General features: G+C 36.2%; 4 protein-coding genes across 9 annotated transcripts in view; 1 reads left to right on the top strand and 3 right to left on the bottom strand.

Moving 5' to 3' along the window:
• Window positions 1-7,306, bottom strand: part of Ca-alpha1T (Ca[2+]-channel protein alpha[[1]] subunit T) — a 55,339-nt gene extending 48,033 nt beyond the window's left edge. For all 3 annotated transcript variants that reach the window (XM_066728048.1, XM_066728047.1, XM_066728046.1), the window contains exon 1: window positions 5,459-7,306. In XM_066728048.1, coding sequence (XP_066584145.1) covers window positions 5,459-5,829 — 371 coding nt within the window. In that variant the 5' untranslated portion in view covers window positions 5,830-7,306. The remainder of the gene's footprint in view (window positions 1-5,458) is intronic.
• Window positions 7,307-9,389: 2,083 nt separating this feature from the next.
• On the bottom strand, window positions 9,390-14,011 carry LOC136774175 (spermatogenesis-associated protein 20). Of its 2 annotated transcripts, none has more exons than XM_066728321.1 (14): window positions 13,799-14,011; window positions 13,079-13,150; window positions 12,879-13,007; window positions 12,446-12,812; window positions 12,243-12,386; window positions 12,072-12,158; window positions 11,757-11,999; window positions 11,501-11,680; window positions 11,202-11,411; window positions 10,941-11,133; window positions 10,696-10,864; window positions 10,409-10,617; window positions 10,029-10,228; window positions 9,390-9,960 (listed from the first exon to the last, which is right to left on the bottom strand). In XM_066728321.1, the coding sequence occupies exons 1-14, from the start codon at window positions 13,804-13,806 to the stop codon at window positions 9,676-9,678; spliced, it is 2,496 nt and encodes an 831-aa protein (XP_066584418.1). In that variant the 5' UTR covers window positions 13,807-14,011; the 3' UTR covers window positions 9,390-9,675. The 2 variants fall into 2 exon arrangements, with proteins under 2 accessions (XP_066584418.1, XP_066584419.1); XM_066728322.1 differs by having other exon boundaries at window positions 12,879-12,990; window positions 13,799-13,850.
• Window positions 14,012-14,168: 157 nt separating this feature from the next.
• On the top strand, window positions 14,169-19,527 carry LOC136774174 (probable phosphorylase b kinase regulatory subunit beta). 3 transcript variants are annotated; one of them, XM_066728318.1, is made up of 19 exons: window positions 14,180-14,577; window positions 14,653-14,771; window positions 14,838-14,973; window positions 15,067-15,274; window positions 15,332-15,688; window positions 15,805-16,002; window positions 16,090-16,228; window positions 16,301-16,578; window positions 16,682-16,696; window positions 17,026-17,256; window positions 17,336-17,523; window positions 17,624-17,739; window positions 17,811-17,953; window positions 18,038-18,170; window positions 18,230-18,372; window positions 18,434-18,636; window positions 18,716-18,853; window positions 18,923-19,271; window positions 19,337-19,527. In XM_066728318.1, the coding sequence occupies exons 1-19, from the start codon at window positions 14,552-14,554 to the stop codon at window positions 19,511-19,513; spliced, it is 3,297 nt and encodes a 1,098-aa protein (XP_066584415.1). In that variant the 5' UTR covers window positions 14,180-14,551; the 3' UTR covers window positions 19,514-19,527. The 3 variants fall into 3 exon arrangements, with proteins under 3 accessions (XP_066584417.1, XP_066584415.1, XP_066584416.1); XM_066728320.1 differs by lacking the exon at window positions 14,653-14,771 and having other exon boundaries at window positions 14,169-14,300; XM_066728319.1 differs by lacking the exon at window positions 16,682-16,696.
• LOC136774176 (pre-mRNA-splicing factor CWC25 homolog) lies at window positions 15,614-22,217 on the bottom strand. Its single transcript, XM_066728323.1, has 7 exons — window positions 22,020-22,217; window positions 21,487-21,832; window positions 21,253-21,413; window positions 20,511-21,095; window positions 20,167-20,429; window positions 19,918-20,048; window positions 15,614-15,750 (listed from the first exon to the last, which is right to left on the bottom strand). Exons 1-6 carry the CDS (start codon window positions 22,035-22,037, stop codon window positions 19,934-19,936), a joined length of 1,488 nt encoding a protein of 495 aa, XP_066584420.1. The 5' UTR covers window positions 22,038-22,217; the 3' UTR covers window positions 15,614-15,750; window positions 19,918-19,933.
• Window positions 22,218-22,316: the final 99 nt, after the last annotated feature.

Here is a 22,316-nt window from a genome sequence, read left to right on the forward strand (position 1 = left end):
CGAATTTCCTCATAGCGCCAGCAAGCCTAATCATTTCGTGAAAACTCATGCAGCTGCTGTCCAAAAGGGCAAATTTTAATTTTCCCTTATTACTCGTTCCAACTATCGCGAATTCGTCATTCGCAAACATTGCTCGGGGCCGATCGATAAATTAAATTCGCATTAAAGAACGAACGAACGAGTGGAGTCTAACAATGAGAATATGGCGAATGGCGGATAACGGATGCTAACTCGAGAGAGAACATTTTGACACAACGACGACGATTATCGATATTTCTCATCGATCAAACGTACCGTACAATTTCTTCCCTTGCAAGAACTTCGTGTCTTGAAGAATATTGATTTTACGATGCTCCTGTCCAATTATTGCGCATCGAATTCATTGGTCGACTCTTGTTTCATTTCAGTCATGTTACTACACTGTATATGTATTATGTGTGCATGTAGCGCATTATATGATATAACGTCAGTTACGGTCAGGGACATTTCTTCCAGATTCCATTAAACATTCTACCAAGTTTTATAAATTTCTTGAAAAACTTCGATGGCTATTTAATTTTCTTTACACTGTCTTTTTTTATCGTCGTTGGTTAGAAGCAGATATAATTTTACCGTATTCTATATACCCAGTGATATAAATTAGAATAGAACGAAGCGTCAGAAAAGGAAATAACGATGTTACAGGGATCGAATGTTTTATTGTTATCGGCTGTCTCGCTTTAACCAGGCCAGGATTATAAAATACTTCTAGTGCTTCCTGTTTCCCCCCTTTACCCTCTCTTTTTCTATTTTCTAAATGATCAGAAACGATATTAAAAGTTTGCTCCATTAGGAAAGTAAGTTCCGTATCAAGTGGATTGTAGAATAAACAGTAGATATACCTATACTCGTGTAAGTACGTATACTCGCAGCTTCGCTAGAAAATGCATCATTCCGTCTTTCTCTATACTGTTCCTTTCAATTCTCTGTTCCGTTCATTATCTACTTGGAGCACGCAACTCCGCGCACGATCGAATCAATCTTTATTGATTTTCTCGTTAATTGTTAACTTAAAAATACATGCGAAAAATCTATACAGCGGAAAATCAGAAAACTATTTTTAATTTCCCCGAGGAGCGCGTTGATATACCATACAGCACGAAAAAACAAACTGCTGCAAAACTTGTGCTTTGCATTATACACTCATGAATATTGAAAACCTAAATTTCCAGGACCATCATTACCCTGTTGCAATATTTTCTGCGAGTAGGATTACAGAAATGAAAATTTCCATAGAAATTAGGAACCTGCTAATTTTGGGAGTTTTCCTGCGAGAGCTGGATAAGAGAAAAAGAAACAATTGAGCTTCGTGCTCGGATAAACTATATTTATTCAGGAACAATGAGATTTGGAGGAATAAATCTGGAGGAAAACAGTGAAAGAGTTGGAGAATAAAGAAAGTAGGGTAGGGGGTGTAGCGAAAGATTAGAAATTTACGTGAGTATATTTACGTGCATTGCACTTGCAAGAAAATGATTTATAACGAAGAGAGTGTGTATAATATATATAGTAATTATACGAGAAGGTGTGAATCTAGGCCTATCACACCCCGGGATAGCATCCCTGCAACAGGAACGATCGATTTCCTCATCTATGCAGGCCTACCCGTTTGCATCCCCTACAAACCTTTGGCTTTTTTCTCTGCTCCACGGTAAGAGAGACATGCATGTAGCCTTTTCTCGGTCGCTCGTTTACGCGACGCTTAATAGACAATCAGCCGTATAGGCGGCGCCCTGCAAATTGTTTCGATCGACTTCCGGTACTCTCGACCAGTCAAGATTGCCTCGTTTCCACCCCCAAGCTTCCCACTACCCCTTTATCTCCACCCTGCCTCTTCTCATCATTGCACACACCTGTGCACCCATCACCATTGCAGGCCCCACTGCACTCGTGTGAGTGTTGGGAAAACGTGGCTCTATACGCGAGCTATACTTCACTATTTTTATTCCTTCTATACATTAGTATATATATCGCGAGCACGTGCCTCGGATCTCATTATTTCTCACCGAACCATCGCCCCAATCAAGCCTACCTACTACCAATTACTCCCATTTTATAGGAAATCGCAAAGCTAATCGCTCGTTATTTCGTCAAAAACTACTCCACACAACACTGTACAATTAACTCTGATTAGACCCCCCCCCCCTCTTTTCTCTCTCTCTCTCTCTCTCTCTCTCTTTGTCTATCTATTCTCGATCACGTACGATACTTTTGACCCAAAATGACGCAAGTAAATTATCGATACTATCTTTGATAATTATATATATATATATATATATAGCAGAGCAGTCTAATATCTGGCGCGACTGCATAGCTTTAATATATGTAAAACGCGACGCTCCTGAAACTGAATATTTTCGTGGTACGTGCTTCTCCATATTTTATGACAGCGCTTCAAGATTTCGTAAAGCAAAAGAAAGAAAATTCTCTACATGAATGGACGAAATCACGCTTGCCATTTTCCATGCGGAAGAAAATGTTCATTTATGCTCGATTGAACAAAAATACAAGAGACAAGAGTAAAAGAGAAAGTTTTGTTTTATAATGAAATTAATCATTCGGCTCGATTGCCTATTGAAGACTGCTCTTTCGCTACCTCTTAACTAGTATAATGAATTTTATTGATACGTCTCGTGTATATCGATCTTCCAACGTGCTATATACCGTCAATCGAATCCTTTTAACGAATGTTATTCGTCGGAATAGTACGAAAATAATGGCTCTCTGCCGCGACTACCACGAATTAGTCTCGAAGGATCTAATGAATTTCTCGCTGCTATCTTGGAATACACCGATCGATGCTTCGAGTTGGACCAATCGAGAACGCGGATAGGGGAGCCAAATGAGTAAAGGGGAAAAAAGAAGAAGAAGATGAAGAAAGAGAAAAGGAGGGAAGAAGGGGGTGAATCGGGTAGGATTGCGACAAGGCCGTTTTCGAGTCCATTGTTCGTAGTCGCACAATGACCGGCTTTCTCTTGGTAGCCGCGCGCCGACTAAACTTTGCCCGACCCAATCGTGCTCGTGGCGCGGCGCACCACACCACGCAATTTCCCCAGGCACCTTTTTCCCCTCCAACGAGCTGCTGCTGCTGCTTCTTGGCTTGGCCGAGAGAGAGAGAGAGAGAGAGAGAAGAGACGAAGAGGGAAGAGCCAAGGCAACTGGCAAAGTAGGCCGCGCTAGGACACGCGAGAACCCACAGGAGAGAAAGAGCTTTTTCGAATCCGAATGGCAAAGTAGGCCGGAAATAAGCGCGCAACATCTAACAGTCTCAGCTCGCGCCAATCAGATAAAACCTGCGACGCACGCACGCGACAATAACCAGACAATCGAGCCTAATATATATATGTATACATAAAGGACGAGGCGAAATATTCCTCAATGCCTATTATAGATAAGAATTATACCTATAGCTATGCTCCACACAAACGCGCGAAGAGAAAGGATGAAGATTGCGAAACCACCACCAAGCACCCTAGGGGAGCCAACTCACGCTCTGTCTATGGGTACCCTAGCTGCCAAAAAGGCAGAGAAGAGTTTCAGAATTCATTACGAGATAAGGTTATCGAAAACAAAGTGCGAGAGCAAATGAGATATCACGGGGGAAAGCCACGGGTCGCTCTTTAAATACTGCCAGGATGATTTCATAAATCAAGCAGGAACGAAAGGTGGTTGAAGATAAAAATGCGACGAGACACGCGAGACTTGCTTGCACGCGACTGTAAGGCAACGTGTAAAAATGGAAAACGGAACGAGAATAAATCCGTGCGTGAGTCATGACGTATAATAATGAATGACCGAGAGATAAACGTGACGAATGGCGAGCTGAGCGATCCTGACTGTCTAAATATGCACGTAATCGTTGCCAGTCACCGTGAAATTAAAATCGTTCCTGCGATAAAATTTCATCCAGAGGATACGTACGCGCTAACGGAACTTTAATAGTGCGATAATCCACTTGAACTATGCGACGAGTTGCTGGAATAAGGAAGAGCTACCTTCGAACGTCGAAGGATATAAACCGAAGATCGCGAAGAAGGGCCGAGGGATATAAATATTTTAGCGAAAACGTTGGAAAATACTGGAGAGGAAATTCGAGAGCGAAAAATCAGAGCTTTAACTATGCAAGAAGCTGACGGAATAAGCGAAGCGTCCAGTCGGGAATGTTTAAAGATTAGACGTTCGAAACAAGTTGGAGGGTGAACAATACGTATAGCTGATACGGTCGCTGAAGAATCAGAGGGAAGCAGGCTGATGCAATGGAACGTAGCAGATATGAGAAACGACACAATACCTTGATAAGACTGGCTGCTGACTGAAATCGTTGGATTACTTGTGTATGTGTATGTGTATGTGTAAACCGGTGTAGTATATTGGAAAAATAAGAAAAGCAAGCAAGCAAGCGAGAGAGAGAGAGAGAGAGAGAGAGAGAGAGAGAGACAGAGAAACTCCTTGGGTCGTGAAATTGCAAAAGGTTCGAGAATAAGCGAGCCAGTAAATTTGTGAAATGATTTAGTCGAGGAACGATTATACGATGAATTATTTGAGGCGTATTTCAGGAAATTCGGACCAGATGTAAAATTTATCGGGCACAAAAGAAGATAACGGCGTCTCAAATTTGATAAGTGAAAGTACTTGGAGATATATCGAGGGAGAAAGCAGCGCTGCGAAATAATTTACTCGTTATTCTGTTTGGAGCTTTTCATGCGAAACTCGGGAATACGTTTGCAGGTGGGTCAATCAATGACCTATTTAGCCAAGACTAGCTGAAACTAGTTTCATTGCGAAAGCTGCGGGAAGGATCGGACAATAGCGTCATTATACCTCGCCAAAAAGCATCCATCATTGAATCTCTGCGCAAAATTATAAAATCGCTTTTTAATTGATAACGACGAGAGTCTGTACCAAAAAACAGAATTGATTTTCTTCCCGAATTTTCACTCAGCAAAAATTTCGTCATTTGTTCCCACATTTTCTCGTTTACTCAATCCCAATTATCGAAGAAACTTGGAAATCATTAATTGAAATCAACGGTAATCGATATCAATATTCTCCAGGACTACGAGTTTCCAAATTTAAGACTTTTTGCAAGGATTTACCAACATTGGCACATCGACAAGAAATCTGGTTATTCACTTTAGCACTCATTAACAACTACAATCTACACTTGGTTTGCGCTCCTATCAAAAGGTATCGTGAAAAGGGACGAAGCATTTTCAGCGTGTGAAAGAACACTTCGTGCGAGAGAATAAACAGAGTCAACGATTGCAACAACAAAAAAAGTATAATCCTTCAGTAATTAATTTTGAGTTAATGAAAAAATGGGCGAAAAGAATTTTTGTCATTTTTTGAAGTTGTATATATATAAAGACCGATTGAAAAGAAACGCGGAAAGAAAAAAATGTGCATTAGAAAAGGATATGGATTAGTGATGAGGGCGAGACACCAGTTGCGCGGCCGAGTGGTTTGCTCGAGGTAACGCAGAGCAATGGGCACGAAGCCTGGATAAGGTAGCTTATCTCCTTGTTCGTCGTCCTCGCGATCCTCGTCGTCCTCGTCATCCTCCTCGTCATCCTCGTCGTCCTCTTCGTCGTCGTCGTCCTCATCCCTGTCATCGCGGATGACTCGGCGATTGATCGCTGCTGCACCATCCTCGTCCTCCTCGTCATCCTCAAGGTCACTCAATTGGGCCACATCGCTGTCGGAGCCCTGCTCACCACCCCCGTTACATCCGCCTCCGCTGACCTTGGCGGCCGAGCGGTACCGATACCTCTGAGGATAGTGCAAGGACATCTTCCACAAGGGATCTTCTCACTCGAGGCCTCCTTATCACCAACTACCGAAAGACTCTATTCTCATGAGAACTGTTCAACGATCCGAATGCCCGATAAAAACGACCAATCATCGGATATGATTCTGCTCCCTTGGGTTCCCCAATCACTCTACAGTATATTTGCCTCGCAAATCATCGTAACAGTATTATCAACAGTATTAACAATATTCACAAGATCTGTCGTAATATGTTTCGACAGCAAGGAATCTTTTAAGCTCGTGAAAGAATGTCTTAGTCGTTTCTCCTGTTTTGCTACAGGATAGCCCTTCGAAACTCGATATCCTCCTCGGTGTTCGAAGCGTGCTGTCTCGACCAGGCTTTCTTGCCTGGTGAGAAATGCGGCAGTGACAAAAAGCAGAGCTTTCGTTCGTGGGAGTAACGTGGCTGGGCTGCGCGCGTGTATGGGTATATGTGTATGTGTGTGACTTTAGAAAAATAAGGGCAATCGCGCTGGGAGCCGACGGGTACGCCGCGACTCCTGTCGACGGTGCTCAACTGGCAATATCGTCGGGTAACGGCAGCGGCGGCGGCGTGTCAGGAGGCAGGAGCATCCGACAGCTGTCGATTGACTCATTGCAATTCCATCAGGTTTGCTCGATCATCGCACTCGTAGCAGTCCTCGTTCGAAAGCGGACGATGCTCCTTCGGAGGCAACTGGTAGTTGCTGCGCCGGATGATGAGGTTCGATCGAGTTGGCCGCAGTCTTCTCAGATTCGGCGCTTGTTTCCGGTGGAGGGTGGTCGAAGGAGAGGATGACGCGCGACGTAGGAGAGGATATTTGAGAGGAGGATGGAGAAAGGAGAAATGTAAGTAGAGGGAGAGAGAGAGAGAGAGTAGCAGGGGGTTGGCCTGGCTCGGCTGGGTTGTCGAGCAGGTGCCAGGTTGGGTGCCCTGCCAGGCCGGTGGTTCGCCTGCGCTCGGCTAGCCTCGGAGAGGTGAGACGAGGCGAGGTCACGTCGTCGCGTTCCCACTCATGAGGCAGCTGCGTCGGCACCGATCGGCCTCCTCCTCCTCGAGGTCGCGACTCCTGGTGCCAGGCTGATCCGGGCTACAAAGAGTACCGCGTCGCGACGCCAGGGTAGTGCCGCCGCTCGAGCACGAATCGCGCTCGATGTGAGACAACCAGCGAGTTCTCCTCTCTTTCTCAGTGGATCAACATTGCAACGAGATGCCGAGAAGAAGAGGAAGCACTGGAGGAGGAAGAGGAGCAGGAGGAGGAGGAGGAGGATGGAGGAAGAGGAAGAGGAGGGGGAAGAGGGAGGGTAAACGGAAGAGGAATAGCACCGGTGGAGCCTGCGACAGCAATGGCAAGAATTTCCAACGGCGCTAGTGGCAACAATAACAACAACAACAATAACAAACAACAACGCGAAGCGACCACGGCTGCTGACGAATGGCGAGGAGGAACGCGTTAAGCGCCGACGGTGCCCGGTGGTGCCCGGCGCAGCGTCGACCGGTGACTGAAAAAAACGTCGAACATCTCCTCCTCTAGGCCCGACGCATGCGCCAAACTCACAGGAGCACCTACCAACAACCCCCAACTCCCAACCCTCATTCTCGACATCCCTCGTCCTCCCTCCCTCCCCCCCCCCCTTCCTCTCCATGGTCCTCCCGCAGTTGTCTTCTTCTACTACTACTTCGCTTCTTCTTCTTCTTCTTTCTCTTCTTCTTTTACTTCCTCCCCTCCCTCTTCATCTTCCTCTCAACTCGTGTTTTTCACTTACAACCTCATCGACCACGCGCTAACCCGAAACACTCCAGCCAAGCGGAACCAAGGACCTCGAGCAGAACATCAGTCCTCCCTCTGGATCATCCATTCCAACCTTGCACTTTCCACTTTTAACGATTCAACCAACTTCCTCTTCCCTTACTCGACCTCTTTACTTATTGCTATCCTACCGATATAATAGGATCAAACTTTTTCGTGCCTTCCCTCCAGCTCTCTTTCTCTCTCTCCCTCTCATACACACACAGACACAGTCACTCTCTCCTTGCTTTGAGCCTTTCAATTTGTCAAAGCCAATAATTCATCTTTATTGGTAAAGGTTTTCTGAACATCATCCCCTAAACCCTCTAACCATACCCTGACTATACTGGCCTTTTTTCTAGGTCATCATTGTTTACGGGTGGATGAGGAAGAATTGAGGAAAAATTTAATCTCTAGGTCAACGCGTTGGACCTTCTGAAAATCATCCATATAGCCTTTCGTACTGGCAAGTGTGAAGCGCGCGTGCTTTTCTTCACTTACCAACAAGGTAACGCGTCCTTCACGAGGGTCTCTGCTGGTACCACTGCAGTTTACAAGTATATCAACACTCCAATTTTTCCAGCTCCACCCCCTCCTTACCTTCTCATCTACTTTTCTCTTCTCTCGAGTGCGCACGTGACCGAGCAGCTTCAGTCTTCTCGCAAGCTCTATCTACCGACTGTTATCTTCGATCATTCAGCAGCAAACACGCTCCTGATTGCGATCTCGATAAGTATATACACTCCCCCGCAGACGATTTTCTTTCATCCATTGTTTCTCCTAATTGGAGAGCCTAGCTCCTACCTGTGCCTCTCAAAGTCACTAATAATCTTCATCACTCATATCTAATCTTTTTGGTAAATCAATTCTTATATAATATTAAGCTAAATGTCTTTATGCTAAACTTTAACTGAATCGGTTTTATCGTTTCTCCCGATAATTATTTCACATGTAGGTAATTTTAGTACGATTAAAATTCTTTTTCCGAAGAATTTAAACAAATTAATAATTTTGTCTTTTAATTTGTAGTAAGCCTCATATTTGTTAATATAAAAAGAATTTGATGGATGATGCTAGTTGCATGATAGGTTCGGTGAATTAAGGTAGATTTTCCTCGAAGCTCGATATTTACATCGCGTTTTACGCATGGTCTAGTGGCCGCTAATAAAAGCTTGTAGGAGTGCGAAGGCAGTATTTATTTCTTTAGAAAGCGTGCAAAGACTCGACTGCGTGATCGAGGAGTGGCCACGGTACTCGATATCGTAGCCTCCGAATTTAAAGCGGAAGCCAAGCATCGGAAGCTCTTTGCCCTTAACGAGCAGTTTGCATCAGACCAACGAAATCATCTGGAAAACCCACCACCGTCCGCTCATCTATTTTTAACAGGAATCTGCCAAGATCCAGGCCATCTACGGTCTCTCCCAAATACCAAACGTACCACGAATCGTAATTCATTTATATGACAGTCTGATAAAAAGCGCAGCAAAGATGTCTTATAGAATTGTCTTTCATCGATATTACCGGCAACAAAGATGAAGATATGCTAAACAGTTGGGAAGCAGAAATGGCCACGTAAAAAATCATCGAACATGAATTTCATGGTCATTGGTACGTAGGTCTACTGAAATAGAAACGCGTGCCCAATTTTCGTACTTGTTTCTATTGGTGAACTCTGGTAGGTATTAATAAGCTCCGTTCAGGATATACCGAGCATTTCATTCTTGAAAAATTGTCAAAATATCAAAATTCCACAAAAAAATGTCTACTTTTAATTCGGTTAGAAAGATGTATTTATTAAGTAATATTAAATATAAACCATATGTATATAATTGATTTCTAGTAATAGTTATTTATGTGGTAATTATTATAATCACCGAGTTTAAAACTGGAGCATGATGAATCCTATATTTATATAAGACAAAGGGCATCAGTTAACTGATACATTACAACTAATTAATATATTAAAGATGAGACTGATTTACAGGTACGCTTAGAAAATTATATTGTCCATTTTCTCTGTCTTTTGTTCTTCCATCGTTATTTCTCTATCTTAAGAGTTTTACGATTCTAGAGTTAGATTTTCTGTGCATTTACTATCCAGCAAAGAGGCTAAATCCTCTGGACTATTTACTGGTAAGGAACATGTGTGATGGTGACAAACATATACGGTTGCTCGATTTTGTATCATTTTTAAATTAGTCACCACGTGATTCTTGCTGAATAAAGACGTTTCTTTTTTATCCTCATCAACGAACATCAAGGCTTTGCCTGGTAACAATCGACCATTAATTACTTTCAGCATCTCCTCTGTGTCTTCAGAGTTCCGTTTTCCAACAACGAAGATCTGTTCAAAAGAATTAACTTAATAACTTTTTCTAAAATAATTAGAAGCAAATAAAATATTATACATACTTGTGTTGTGCTATCGTGATAATTAATGAGAGAAGAGACTAGTAGTGGTGCTGACATTGGGGCTTTGCTTAAAATTTTATGATACGAGCATAATAATCTTTCAGCTTTTTCTTTAAAGTCATCGCGATCGAAGAAAGCTGCCAATTTAATTAGATTATTGCAAGCTATAGAATTACTGGATGGCTCAGCTCCATCATCTCCTATAACAAAAATTGTAAAAGCTTTGGTAGATAGTATGATTAAAATCTCATAAAAGTCTTGACTTTAAAGCAACGGAACACTAAACAGACACAAGTACAAAATTATCTATCTGGGTGGCCTCTAGTATGAAAATTTCCTTGATTTTTAGCTAATATTAGCACTGAAATGGTTAAACTTACTCTCTTTGAGCCTCAGTAATATTGAAGAATCGTCAGTAGTTGTATTATAATAGCCACCATTAGAAGAGTCCCAGAACAACTTATCCTGGGTATTCTGTAGCTTTTCAGCCAATTCTAACCAGTGCTCATCAAAACAGGCTTCATATAAATCTATCAAACCTCTCGTGTAACAAGCATAATCCGCATGAAAACCATTTATTGGGACGCTTCTGTAAGTTAAACATTTACAAATATTCATACTAGGTTGTAATTATTCGCTTGACATTAATCCCGTGAGGAATCCTTACGTTTGTACTACCGCATCATTGTCGCCGCGATAACAGCATCGTAAAAGAGTCTCTTTGTTACTGTCGTATGCATAGCGTTCAATGAACTTAGCAGCATCTATGGCCAGCTGAATATATAGCTGTTGCCCCAAAGCGATTCCAGCATGTGTCAGTCCACTTATCATAAGACCTACATTTAATCAATTGGATTAGCAATGATTTTAATCATCTTCTACGTTTTTATAACTAATTATAAGTTTATAAACCATTCCAAGCAGTAACAATTTTATCGTCCAAGTGAGGTCGTGGTCTTTTTAGCCGAGCATTGAAGAGCATTTTCCGCGCCTCTTGCAAGTAATCTTTCATTTCTTCTACAGAACACTTAAAATGACTCGCAGTTTTCTCCACTTCATCTTTCATAAACAAAACATTTTGACCTGTTAATTCTCCATGAGGATCCTGCAAATAATATAAACTTATAGTTCTATTTATTACCAATTTACAAATTTTACAAATGTTATTCTTACCTGAGACTTTGTTATGTTTCCTTTTTCACCTACATTATAATGAAAACAAACTATATCAAGTAGTTTTAAGTCTACGCTGCCATGCACTGATTTGTTTAATAATTGTTTTAATTCCTCGTATTTCCAGACATAAAATGCACCTTCCATCTTTTCAGGTGCACCATAAAAAGGATAAGAATCGGCATCCTCTGCACTATAAAAAGCACCCTCCTGCAATGACAATATTTTCTACATTATAAATATACAAAAAAAAAAGGAAAGAATATTTTGAAAATCTAAAACTATGTAAATAAGATTACCGGATGACGTAAATCACTATAAACATATGTCGCAATATCATCGATAATTTCAGCGAAATATTTATCTTTTGAAACAATGTAAGCTTCACTGTAAGCATGTAAAAGTTGTGCTTGATCATACAACATTTTCTCAAAATGAGGAACATGCCATTTGTGATCAACTGAGTATCTTGCAAAACCCTGTTTGAAAAGTTTGATCAATAGCTTAAATTAATACATTAATCCAGCTAGAATTCAATGAATAAGATATATTTACCTGACCAATATGATCATGAATTCCACCTCTAGCCATCATCCTTAAAGAATGTAAGCACATATCCAAACATTCTTGGCCAAGATCTCCCTGTGGGTCACGGACATACATATGCAATAGAAAATTCCAATTTGCTGGTTGTGGAAATTTTGGTGCATGGGAGAATCCACCATATACTTTATCATAAGTGTTAGTATACTGTTTGACGCACAATATTGCACAGCCAGGTAATGGTATATCTTCGTACTAAAAATGTATAATTATTTAAATAAGTAAAATTTAATTTTATATACTTTAATAAACACACAGCAAAATTACCATGCTTTCATAAGCCAATGCTCCTTTTCTAAGAGCACCGAGTAGTTTTGATCCAGCTTCAGTTATTTCTTGCTCAGAGTCTTGCCACTGTAAGTGATAAAATAAATATTATATTCTTTATGAAAGTATGTAATTGTACTAGAAATAAGAACAATAATATTATTCTATTACATTATGCGCTATTCCAAGCAAGACATTTTTAAATGATGGCATCAAAGGAGTGTCTCGAGGTGGAAAATAGGTCCCACCAGTTATTGGCTTTAAATCTGGTGTTAAAAATACACTTATAGGCCAACCTCCATGTCCACTTATACTCTGTAAATATTATTAATGAATTTGAAGGAAACACTAGTTTGTCAGGCTAATATACTAACCAAGATAAAAGTCATGTAGATATCATTCAAATCAGGTCTTTCCTCTTTGTCTACTTTGATGTTAACGTAATAACGATTCATGACATTAGCGGTTTCCGGATTCTCAAAAGATTCTCTTTCCATAACATGACACCAATGACAGGTAGAATATCCAATAGACAAGAAAATTAATTTATTTTCTTTTCGAGCCAATTCAAATGCCTCATTACCCCATGGATACCACTGAACAGGATTTTCGGCATGTTGCAATAAATATGGTGATTTTTCCAACGCCAGACGATTTTTTTCTTTAATTTTTGACGGTTCCTTCGAGCTTGAAGCCATTCTAGTAAAAAACGATAAAAACGCCGTGGTTCGGGGTTTTGATCTAAAATAATAAATTAGCCGAAACAGAAAAAAATTTTGAATTACATTGGTAAAAAATTAGCATTACCTCTCAAAATAGTTTTTAGCCAAAGTATGAAAAGCTTTCCCAGGAAACGAATGGCTCTTTTCGCGTTTGTAAGAACATGCTTTTTTAGAAGCTTCGGAGACGTTCCGTATGGCTAAAAAAGATATACATCTTCCCGAAATCATAACACATTAAAATGTGAACTATCAATGAGAAATTATAAATTAATGAGAAATTAAAACCTTTTCTTATTTTTATTCTTTTTCAGAATATCTCCCCTGTTTTTTTTCTTTAGAAACAATAACTTTTTAATCCTGAAAATAATAAAGGTAAAATAGAATATATGTTTAAAGACTTTGTTGTTCAATGGAATGAGTAAATGAGATGATGAATAATACGCGTTAAAATAACAGCAGCGTAATAAACGACTTATTTTCTTCAATTCATGTTTAGAACTTTCTATATATATATATATATATACACCCCTACGTTACAGTAACAATTTTAAATATTCAAAATTATGTCAGCAAAACATTAAGGTCATTTTATGATCTGTATATTGTAATTATTTTTTTTTCATTAAGTTGCGAGTTTTAATGATATACATATGCTAGCAGAAAATAAAGGGAAGTATATTGATTGTATATTTTAAGATCTCTCTTTCTCTCTCTCTCTCTCTATATATATATATATTTAGAAAGAGAGAGGTAGAAATAGAAACTTTTTTGTTTCTTTTCTAAATTTAATGTTTTCCAGCCCGTTTGCTACACTTATCAAAATAAATAAAGAAATCAACAGAACGAGACAAAATAATCTAACCTTAATTATAATCTAGCTTGGCCAACAAGAAGCATGCAATGCTGCAATATACGTAAGATTTAAGTAAAACTGAAAAGCATGTTTATACATGAACATGTGAAGAAAATGCGAGTGATGGTTAATTCGTATGTTAGATTACAAACCAGTCCATTTAATTGTCATTCCTTCGGAACACTTCTGATCGGAGCCAGCGACACAGCCAGACACAAATTACTTTTATATATAGATATATATGTGATATAAAATACTACAGCTTTATAGATATGTATAGACACATATATAATATACGTGGTGTATAATATATTATAATACTTTCACCTATTAACATTAACTTATCAGAGGCATCCGTTTATCCTTCCGTATTTGTGAAGTGAAGACGTGCGATCTTTTACATTCCGTTCGTCTATAGTGCTGCTCTTCTAGCAAATAACAACAAATTCTGTCACGTGACTTACTTCATCCATCCTCCATAATTTAATTTGATATACATATGTAGTATGTATGTAACATACTAGCAGACTAGATAACGACGATAACGTTGGTGAACGACGGCTCTAAAAAAATCTTTTATTTTTTATTACATGTGTTTACCATGGTCACAACAATAAAATAATAGTATAATGCACAATACATAAAATCCACTGTGTATGCATACATATATGTATTTATGATTGTTGATCTGTAGATCTATTTGGTTGGTTATACTATATGTAGATCTGTAGTATCCGATCAGATCTGTAGAAAATAGTCAGTTGACTTTAGGAGTAAGGTTGAACTATTTTTAGTTTTAAATTAATTTTATCATTATTGTGTTTCATATAATACGAGCTATTATATTCAAGAACTTACACATTAACAGATAAGCTTATATTTATAATTTATTTCTTTATTCCATCATGACTTCTCTTATAACATCTAAAAGGTGTAGTTTTTTAAATTTTTCTTATAAAACAATAGTTTAATAGTATAACCTAAATGAAAAGTAATACTTGTTTAGGATTCCTCCTATGAAAAATATAAGGCAGGGTAGTATCATTGACTTAGACATAGATATGTTTTTAAAAATTTCAAATTATGAGGATACTGTTCGACAGCTAGATATCTATTATGGCATAGGTAAAAAAAAATATAAGAAAAGGAGATACAAATTTCTCTTCATTAATATGTATTACTTTTTTTTAGTTAAAAGACAAATATTACAATATCAAAGCTGTATAACAGGATTATTTCCTCAAATTTCAAATGATAAAAATGTTGGTAGTATACGGGACAGCATTTACTGCGCTGCAGCAATATGGAGTTTATACCAAGCTTATAGGTAATCAAAATTAGTGTATTTATAAATAATCAACTACTTTGATGATACTTTACAAACATACTGTTATTGTTCTCTTTCATCTTAATTTTACAGACGTATTGATGATGATCGTGGGAAATCATATGAATTAGGGCAATCAGCCATTAAATGTATGAGAGGTATCCTAGAATGTTGGATTAAGCAGTCTGCAAGAATAGAATTATTTAAAAAAAATCAATCTAATCGATTTGCTCTTCATTGTAAATTTCACTTGGATACAGGAGATGAAATATTTGATGATGCCAGCTATAATCATTTACAAGTAAATAATTTAGAAATATATTAAGAAATGAAAGATTATCATATTACTTTATTTCAGATTGATGTTGTCTCTCTTTACTTAATATTTTTGGTTCAAATGATATCTTCTGGATTGCAAATTATATATACTCAAGATGAAGTTGCATTTGTACAAAACCTTGTGTATTATGTAGAAAGGGCTTATAGAACTCCAGATTTTGGTATGTGGGAGCGTGGAAGCCGTTATAATGATGGAACTCCAGAAATACATGCAAGCTCTATTGGCATAGCTAAAAGTGCTCTGGAAGCAATTAACGGCTGTAATCTTTTTGGAGAAAAGGGAGCTTCCTGGTCTGTAGTATATGTAGACATCGATGCTCATAATCGAAACAGAAGTATTTTTGAAACCATGTTGCCACGAGAATCCAGCTCCAAGGTATTTCTTTAAATTTTATAAGTTTTTGATATATTTGACCATTTCGAGACTTTTTAGATGCCCTGTAAAATAAAGTATAGATAATATAGGAAAAAAAATCACAAACATTTTTATAGAGCGTTGATGCTGCTTTGTTGATGACAATTTCTTTCCCGGCTTTTGCTACACATGAAGAGGTACTTTATAATGAAACTAAAGCTAATATAGTTCGACGACTTAAAGGAAATTATGGATTCAAACGGTTTGGAAGGGATGGGTACAAAAGTGTTTTGGAAGATAAAACTAAACGTTATTATGAATCTGGAAAAATTAAAGTTTGTGAATTTACTCTTGTTTGCTAGCTATACTTTAATAGTTGTTAAGAAACACATAACAGCTTGCTTATAATTTCTTTTGTTTAGGACTTTGACAATATAGAATGTGAATGGCCTATTTTTTATATATTTATGATAATAGATGGAGTGTTTAAAAGCCTCCCAGATCAGGTTGAAGAATATCAAAATTTATTAAAAGGAAGAATCCATAAAGACGTAAATGGAGGTACAATTTTATAATCCAAGACCAAAACTGTGCATAATGTATATAAATATTGAAAAATTTATTTAAAAATAGATCCAGTGATACCAATGTATTATTATGTATCTGAAGAACATTTGGAAGCTGAAAAAAGTGATCCTGGTAGCACTTTTCGGGTTTCAAGCGAAGAAGGTCGAGGTTGTAGAGGATCTTCGGAAAATGAAGGGTCAATTTACTTGTGGAATCAATCAATGTTCGTGATTTCTCAGTTATTAACAGCTAGTTTACTGCATATAAATGAATTGGACCCCGTTCGTCGCTACTTGCCATCTTATAACAGACCCCGAAGGGCTGGAAGATATTCTGCTTTTCAAGTAAGAATAAATCCTTCTATTGTACTTAATAACTTTTAAAATATAATCTACATATAGAGTCTGCATACATTTAGATATTAACGTTTTGTTGTATTTTACACAGGCAAAGCCCAGTATTGTAAGTATACAAAGATTTAAATTTGCTGTACTTATGCATTCTAGCATTGAAGTTTTTTCAGATCTTGTTCTTAATTAAAATTAAATCTAATGTTTTTGATGTTTACTTATGGTGTTCAATATTTTTTAAATAATAGCTAAAACAACACAGAATGCATGCAGCTTTGCAAATGAATTATACTTTTTTAATATCTCTATTTTGGTTTGTGTCACTATTTCTCTTTCTCTCTATTTCTCTCTATTTCTCTCCTATAATAATAATATTTATATGGTATTGCTTGTTGTTATTTTTCTAATATTTTATATTTAATGGTTACTAATCTTCTATAGGGAACACATACTGATCTTGTAGTTCAAATTGTCTTGATCGCTGAATCTATGAGATTGCAAGCAATGATGGCAACCTATGGAATTCAAACACAAACACCTCATGAAGTAGAACCTGTTCAAATTTTGTCTTCAACACAATTAGTTAAGGTTTATCAAAAACTTGGTGTAAACAATAAGCTAAACCTTCAAGGGCGCCCTGCTAGACCAATAGGTTCTTTAGGTACCAGTAAAGTAAGTGTAAGAATAGTTTAGTTATTAATTAAACAATATTAAAAAGTACCCATAAAACCTTTAATAACATCTTTTCAAGGTTTACAGAGTTTGTGGAATGACAGTTCTGTGCTATCCACTAATTTTTGAAGTTTCCAATTTTTATTTATATCGAGATATGGCTTTGTTAATTGACGATATAAAAACGGAGCTACAATTTGTTGGCAAATATTGGAGATTATCAGGACGTCCTACAGTTTGTCTCTTGATAAGAGAGGAACATATGAGGTATTTTTTTTAATGATTTCAATACATGTAGTATAACTTATTTAAATGTTAAATTTCTTGTGTCAATTAAATCGACCTTTATATAACTTTATATAAATAGGGATCCACAATTTAAAGAGATGTTAGATCTGTTTGCAATGTTAAAAAAAGGATACTGTAATAGAACAAAAGTACGAATTGGGCGTTTGCAAAATTTAATCTCATCATCTTGTATTGGTAGCTATGCTTTGTTTAATTCTACTCAAAGCCATCATTTTTCAAACAATTTTAACATTTAAATTTTATAGAACACTTGGATTTCGTAAACAGTATGGAAACAGATTTACAACTAACACAATTTAAGCAGTTACAACATGATTATATAGGATACCAAAGTCTTACTGATGTTCCCAGAGCTCTTGCTTATGCAGAAGATATTAAATGTTTTTCAGTAGGTTCAATATTAATGAAAAACATACATATTGTAAGTTTTAAATATTTTTCTCATTTATTTCATTTATGATATTGATTTCAGAATTTTTCTAAGGAGCCTCTATGCAATGTAATAAATGAGATTAGAAATAGTCCTGGATTGTATGCTAAATGCCAACTTTTTGGAATTTTATTAAAACGAGAAGGGATCAACTATGATTTAAATGGAACCACAGGTGATAAATCTTTTATTCATAATAGTCGTTGGTTACTTCAAAATTGTCTTATATTTTAGTTGGTGATCATTTAAGAGCTTTGTACCAGCAAGCTGGGTCTTTAAGGTATTGGATGGTCGTTCGATACTGTTGTAGCCTTCTCAATCATACAGTGGATAGTATTAGTCCATTTATAACTGGTGTTCTTGTTAAAGGAAAGCAGGTAACTTTATTTAGGTATAAATTTGATTCTTTTCCGCTTTAGTGCTAATGTTATGTTAAAGATAACAGTTGGAGTAATTGGCCATGAAGAAACGGTATTTGACAAACCTATGACACCAGCAGAAATACAGTCAGTCATGTATTCCACAATTCAACCTCACAATGTTGTGCAAGCTGTTCTGCAGCAAGAGGTTCTTCTGTATTGTGGAAGATTGATAGGAACCAATCCAGAAATGTTTAAAGGAATATTAAAAATTCGTATTGGGTATTATTAATTTTCATAATATTTCAATTAAATTAATTATTTTAACACTAGAAAAATATATAAGATTTATATTGAACAGCTGGGTGTTAGAAGCAATGAAACTTTATTTGGAAATGTTTGTTAAAGACAAGAAACCCATAGAAACTTATAGCCCATACGAAATTAGACAATTCTTAATTAAAGTATTAACTGTTAAAGATTGGGCTAGTAGTGAAAGGTAAATAATACTTTTTTTTAAGAGTTTGAAAAATACATTTAATTTAATAAAAACGTTTTCATTTTATAGTCTTACTGTATTGGGCCGACGAAAACTTGAAGGAAGTCTTTGCAGAGTGCCTATTCATTTTTACAACCAAGTTTGGGAAGTTTTACTTAAGTGCCCTGGAGGAATTTGCGTGGGGGGTAAACAGTTGCCTCAACAGCCAACACTTTCAAATATGACACGATCAGAACTTACATTTGCTTTACTTGTTGAATCGCTTTTACATCATATAAGAATGCCTGAATATCGTCAAATCATTGTTGAGCTACTTAACATTGTGTCAACTATTTTACTAAGAAATCCTGAATTGAGCTTTAAAAAACAACTAGACCTTGATAAACTAGTCGATGATGCTTTTATCATGTATTGTAAAGTATGTATTTTGAATCATTATTTACAATCGCTTAATCTGTTAAATTAATTCATATTGCATTTTAGGATCATAATTTAGAAAAGACTGATGATCAATCAGTGTTTTTCTCAGCTCATTACTCATTAACCACAGGATATCTCGCTAGAGCTGTGGTAAACAATGTTCTTACTGGAGAATGTGTAACTACAATATCAGACATCGCTGATGTTACAGAATCTCCTGAGATGTGCAAAATTTCATAAAGGTGTGAATTTAATATGTATTGTACATTAAATTGTATGCAGAATGTCTATTTATGAATATGTAGGAAGTTAAAAGTTTTCTTGTAATTTTGAAAAGTACCTGATATATTATATTTTCAATTATATTACATATTTCAAAAAGAAATTTTATCATTCATACTTTCAATGAACTATTGAATAGTTAGAATGTCTCTTAGAATGAATGTTTTTTAAGTAAAAAGTTTAATTTTTTAATGAAATATGATGTACAGAAAATGCGATTCTACTATTAAAATGATTAATAGGCATATTTTTAGACTAAAAAAATGGATTTACAATTTTGGTATATATGAAAGCATATGTTTAAATGATCCGTATATAATAGCATACAAAATGAAGGTAATTATAAACAATTATATACATACTTTATTTGATTAATTTTCATCGTCTTGCAAAATTAGTATCCATTGCACGCCCTGATCGCTGTATATTATTTATATTAGATCTTATTCTAGATGCGACAGTACTCGTATTTGTTGCAGCAGCTAATTGTTGTCTATAAAAGTAGATGAAAATAGAATTAGAAGATAAAATGTTTTATCCTTTCAGAACAGCATTTTTTAATTTAGATATCATTATAATTCTATAAGTATAAAAAGTTAAGTTATACTAACCTTAGAAAATCTTTATTAAATGATTTACTATTTTCATTTTCTCTCTTATCTTCATCACGATATCTTTTAATATTTCTTTCACGTTCCTTATCCCGCCAACTTGCATTAGCCATCATTTCTTGTCTTCTCGTTTCTTTCTCTTCTTCTGTAAGTCGTTGCCGCGGTTTTGGTTTCCATGGTTGCTCTTTTTTCTTCTCCTCTTTTTTTATATATGTTTTATGGATAGGACTTTTTTTTAATGAAATTTTAGTTCCATCTGCTTTCTGAAAAATATATATCACTTTATTATACCTTATTTCTATAAAACTATTAAATTCTATTTATCCTTATTATTAATTACTTACTACCAGGCCATAACTTTTGATAGTTTCTTTTTCTTCTGAGTAATCCCTATATTTTCTGCTTGTGGAATAATCTTTCTTTTGCAATAAAACCTTCTCTGTATTGTAACAATGAGAACTACTTTCTTCTTTTTTTGGGCTCTTGGATCGATTTCTATAATGTTTACTATTGTGTGTTTCTTTTTTTTTAGAAGCATAGCTAGTACCTAAACATTTTTCCTTCTCACTTTTACTTTGTGTTTTAATATCAACTTTCATCTCTATATCTTCATCACTACTTTCATAAGTACTTGCTCTTCTCAACCTTTTCTGCTTATTTTCAAATTTCTTTATGTTCTTAACTCTATCTTTTTCTGAAGTACCATCATCACTATTTTCGCTACTTTCACTATCATAGCTGCTACTCAATTTCCTTGATTTTTTCTTATGTTTATGCATTTTAACAGATTTCAAAATATCTTGTCTCTTTATCTTATCTTGTAATTTTTTGTATTTTGCAGTCAATAATTCATCTAATTCTTTTTCATCATCATGCTTTTTGGCCTTTTTTTTTTTATTCTTTTTACTTTTCCTTTTTTGTTGTTCCAACTTAAAATATGCAGACACAACTATCAGTAAATTACTTTAATCCTTTAAACTTCACTGTCCCCTCTCAAGGGGCACAATGTTCCCTGTGTGAAAACAGCGAAGTGTAAAGGGTTAAGAGCTACAGAAGAGAAAAATTTATTTTATTAAGTATACTTACCAACTCTTTAAGTTGATGTAATTTAACTGGATTTTTGAATAATTGATTTCTAGTGTCCTTTTCTTTTTTTTTTATAGCAAATAAAGGATCTTCTTGTAGTTTTCTTTGTAAGTCAACTTGTTCATTCCCAGAAAAAAATCTTAATGAAGGTGGTATACACTCTAAAAGTATAAAGTAAGATTATTTTTCTAGAAAATAATATAATTTTAACAGGCAAAAGAGCCAGAACCTTACCATATTCTACATGATTTTTTTGTACTCTCTGTATTTCAAAATCCTTTTCTTTTTCTTGTTTAGCCAACTGTTCAAATGATTTATCAATTGGGCGCCCAAGTAAGTATTCTTCACGATTGATAAGTTGATTTGGTCCTTTATACATCCAGTCTAACTTTTTGTCATCTTTTTTGTCAATAACCCCTTGCTCCATTGCATATTTTGTTATGTTTTCTCGATCTTTTTCCATTTGAATTTCTCTCTCCAGTTCTGCAATTCTCTTCTTTTCTTGATTACTTTCTTGCTCAGCTTTCCATACTTTTTCCATATTTTTCATAGTAGATGGATGCCATGATTTCTTTAAATTCTATAAAAAGCATAATAACAATGTATTAATTAAAAAATAAATGAAAACAAAAAATATACAAAATATCTATGGACTAATTCCATTAGTATTTTTTAATTGACACAAATAAAAAATATATTAGTTATTTAATCGATTTACTACGTTAGAATATTTTTCAAAGTAAAATTGTTTAAATATATTTACTCACCAAATCACCTCCACCCATTCTTATGTCGTATTAAAACTTCAATTAAATGCACAACTAAATTTGACTATTTGGAAACTTAGTTGACACTCCCAAAAAACCTTACTAAACGCAACGCATTGCACGCAATAAATATGAACTGTGGACGAGTTAATAAAGGGTGCGTTCCGTGCGTTCCCTACGTTCACGGAGCATAGCATCCATATCCATACATATATAGCATCGCCATCAACGCTACTCTACTGCGCACACATTTTAGTCATTTTTCTATGCGCATTAGCGTCATTCGTCAACAGCGTT

Source organism: Prorops nasuta, unplaced genomic scaffold, assembly GCF_024137725.1.
Source record: "Prorops nasuta isolate Cenicafe-Biocafe unplaced genomic scaffold, Cenicafe_Pnas_1.2 PNAS00006, whole genome shotgun sequence".
NCBI classification, from domain to species: domain Eukaryota; kingdom Metazoa; phylum Arthropoda; class Insecta; order Hymenoptera; family Bethylidae; genus Prorops; species Prorops nasuta.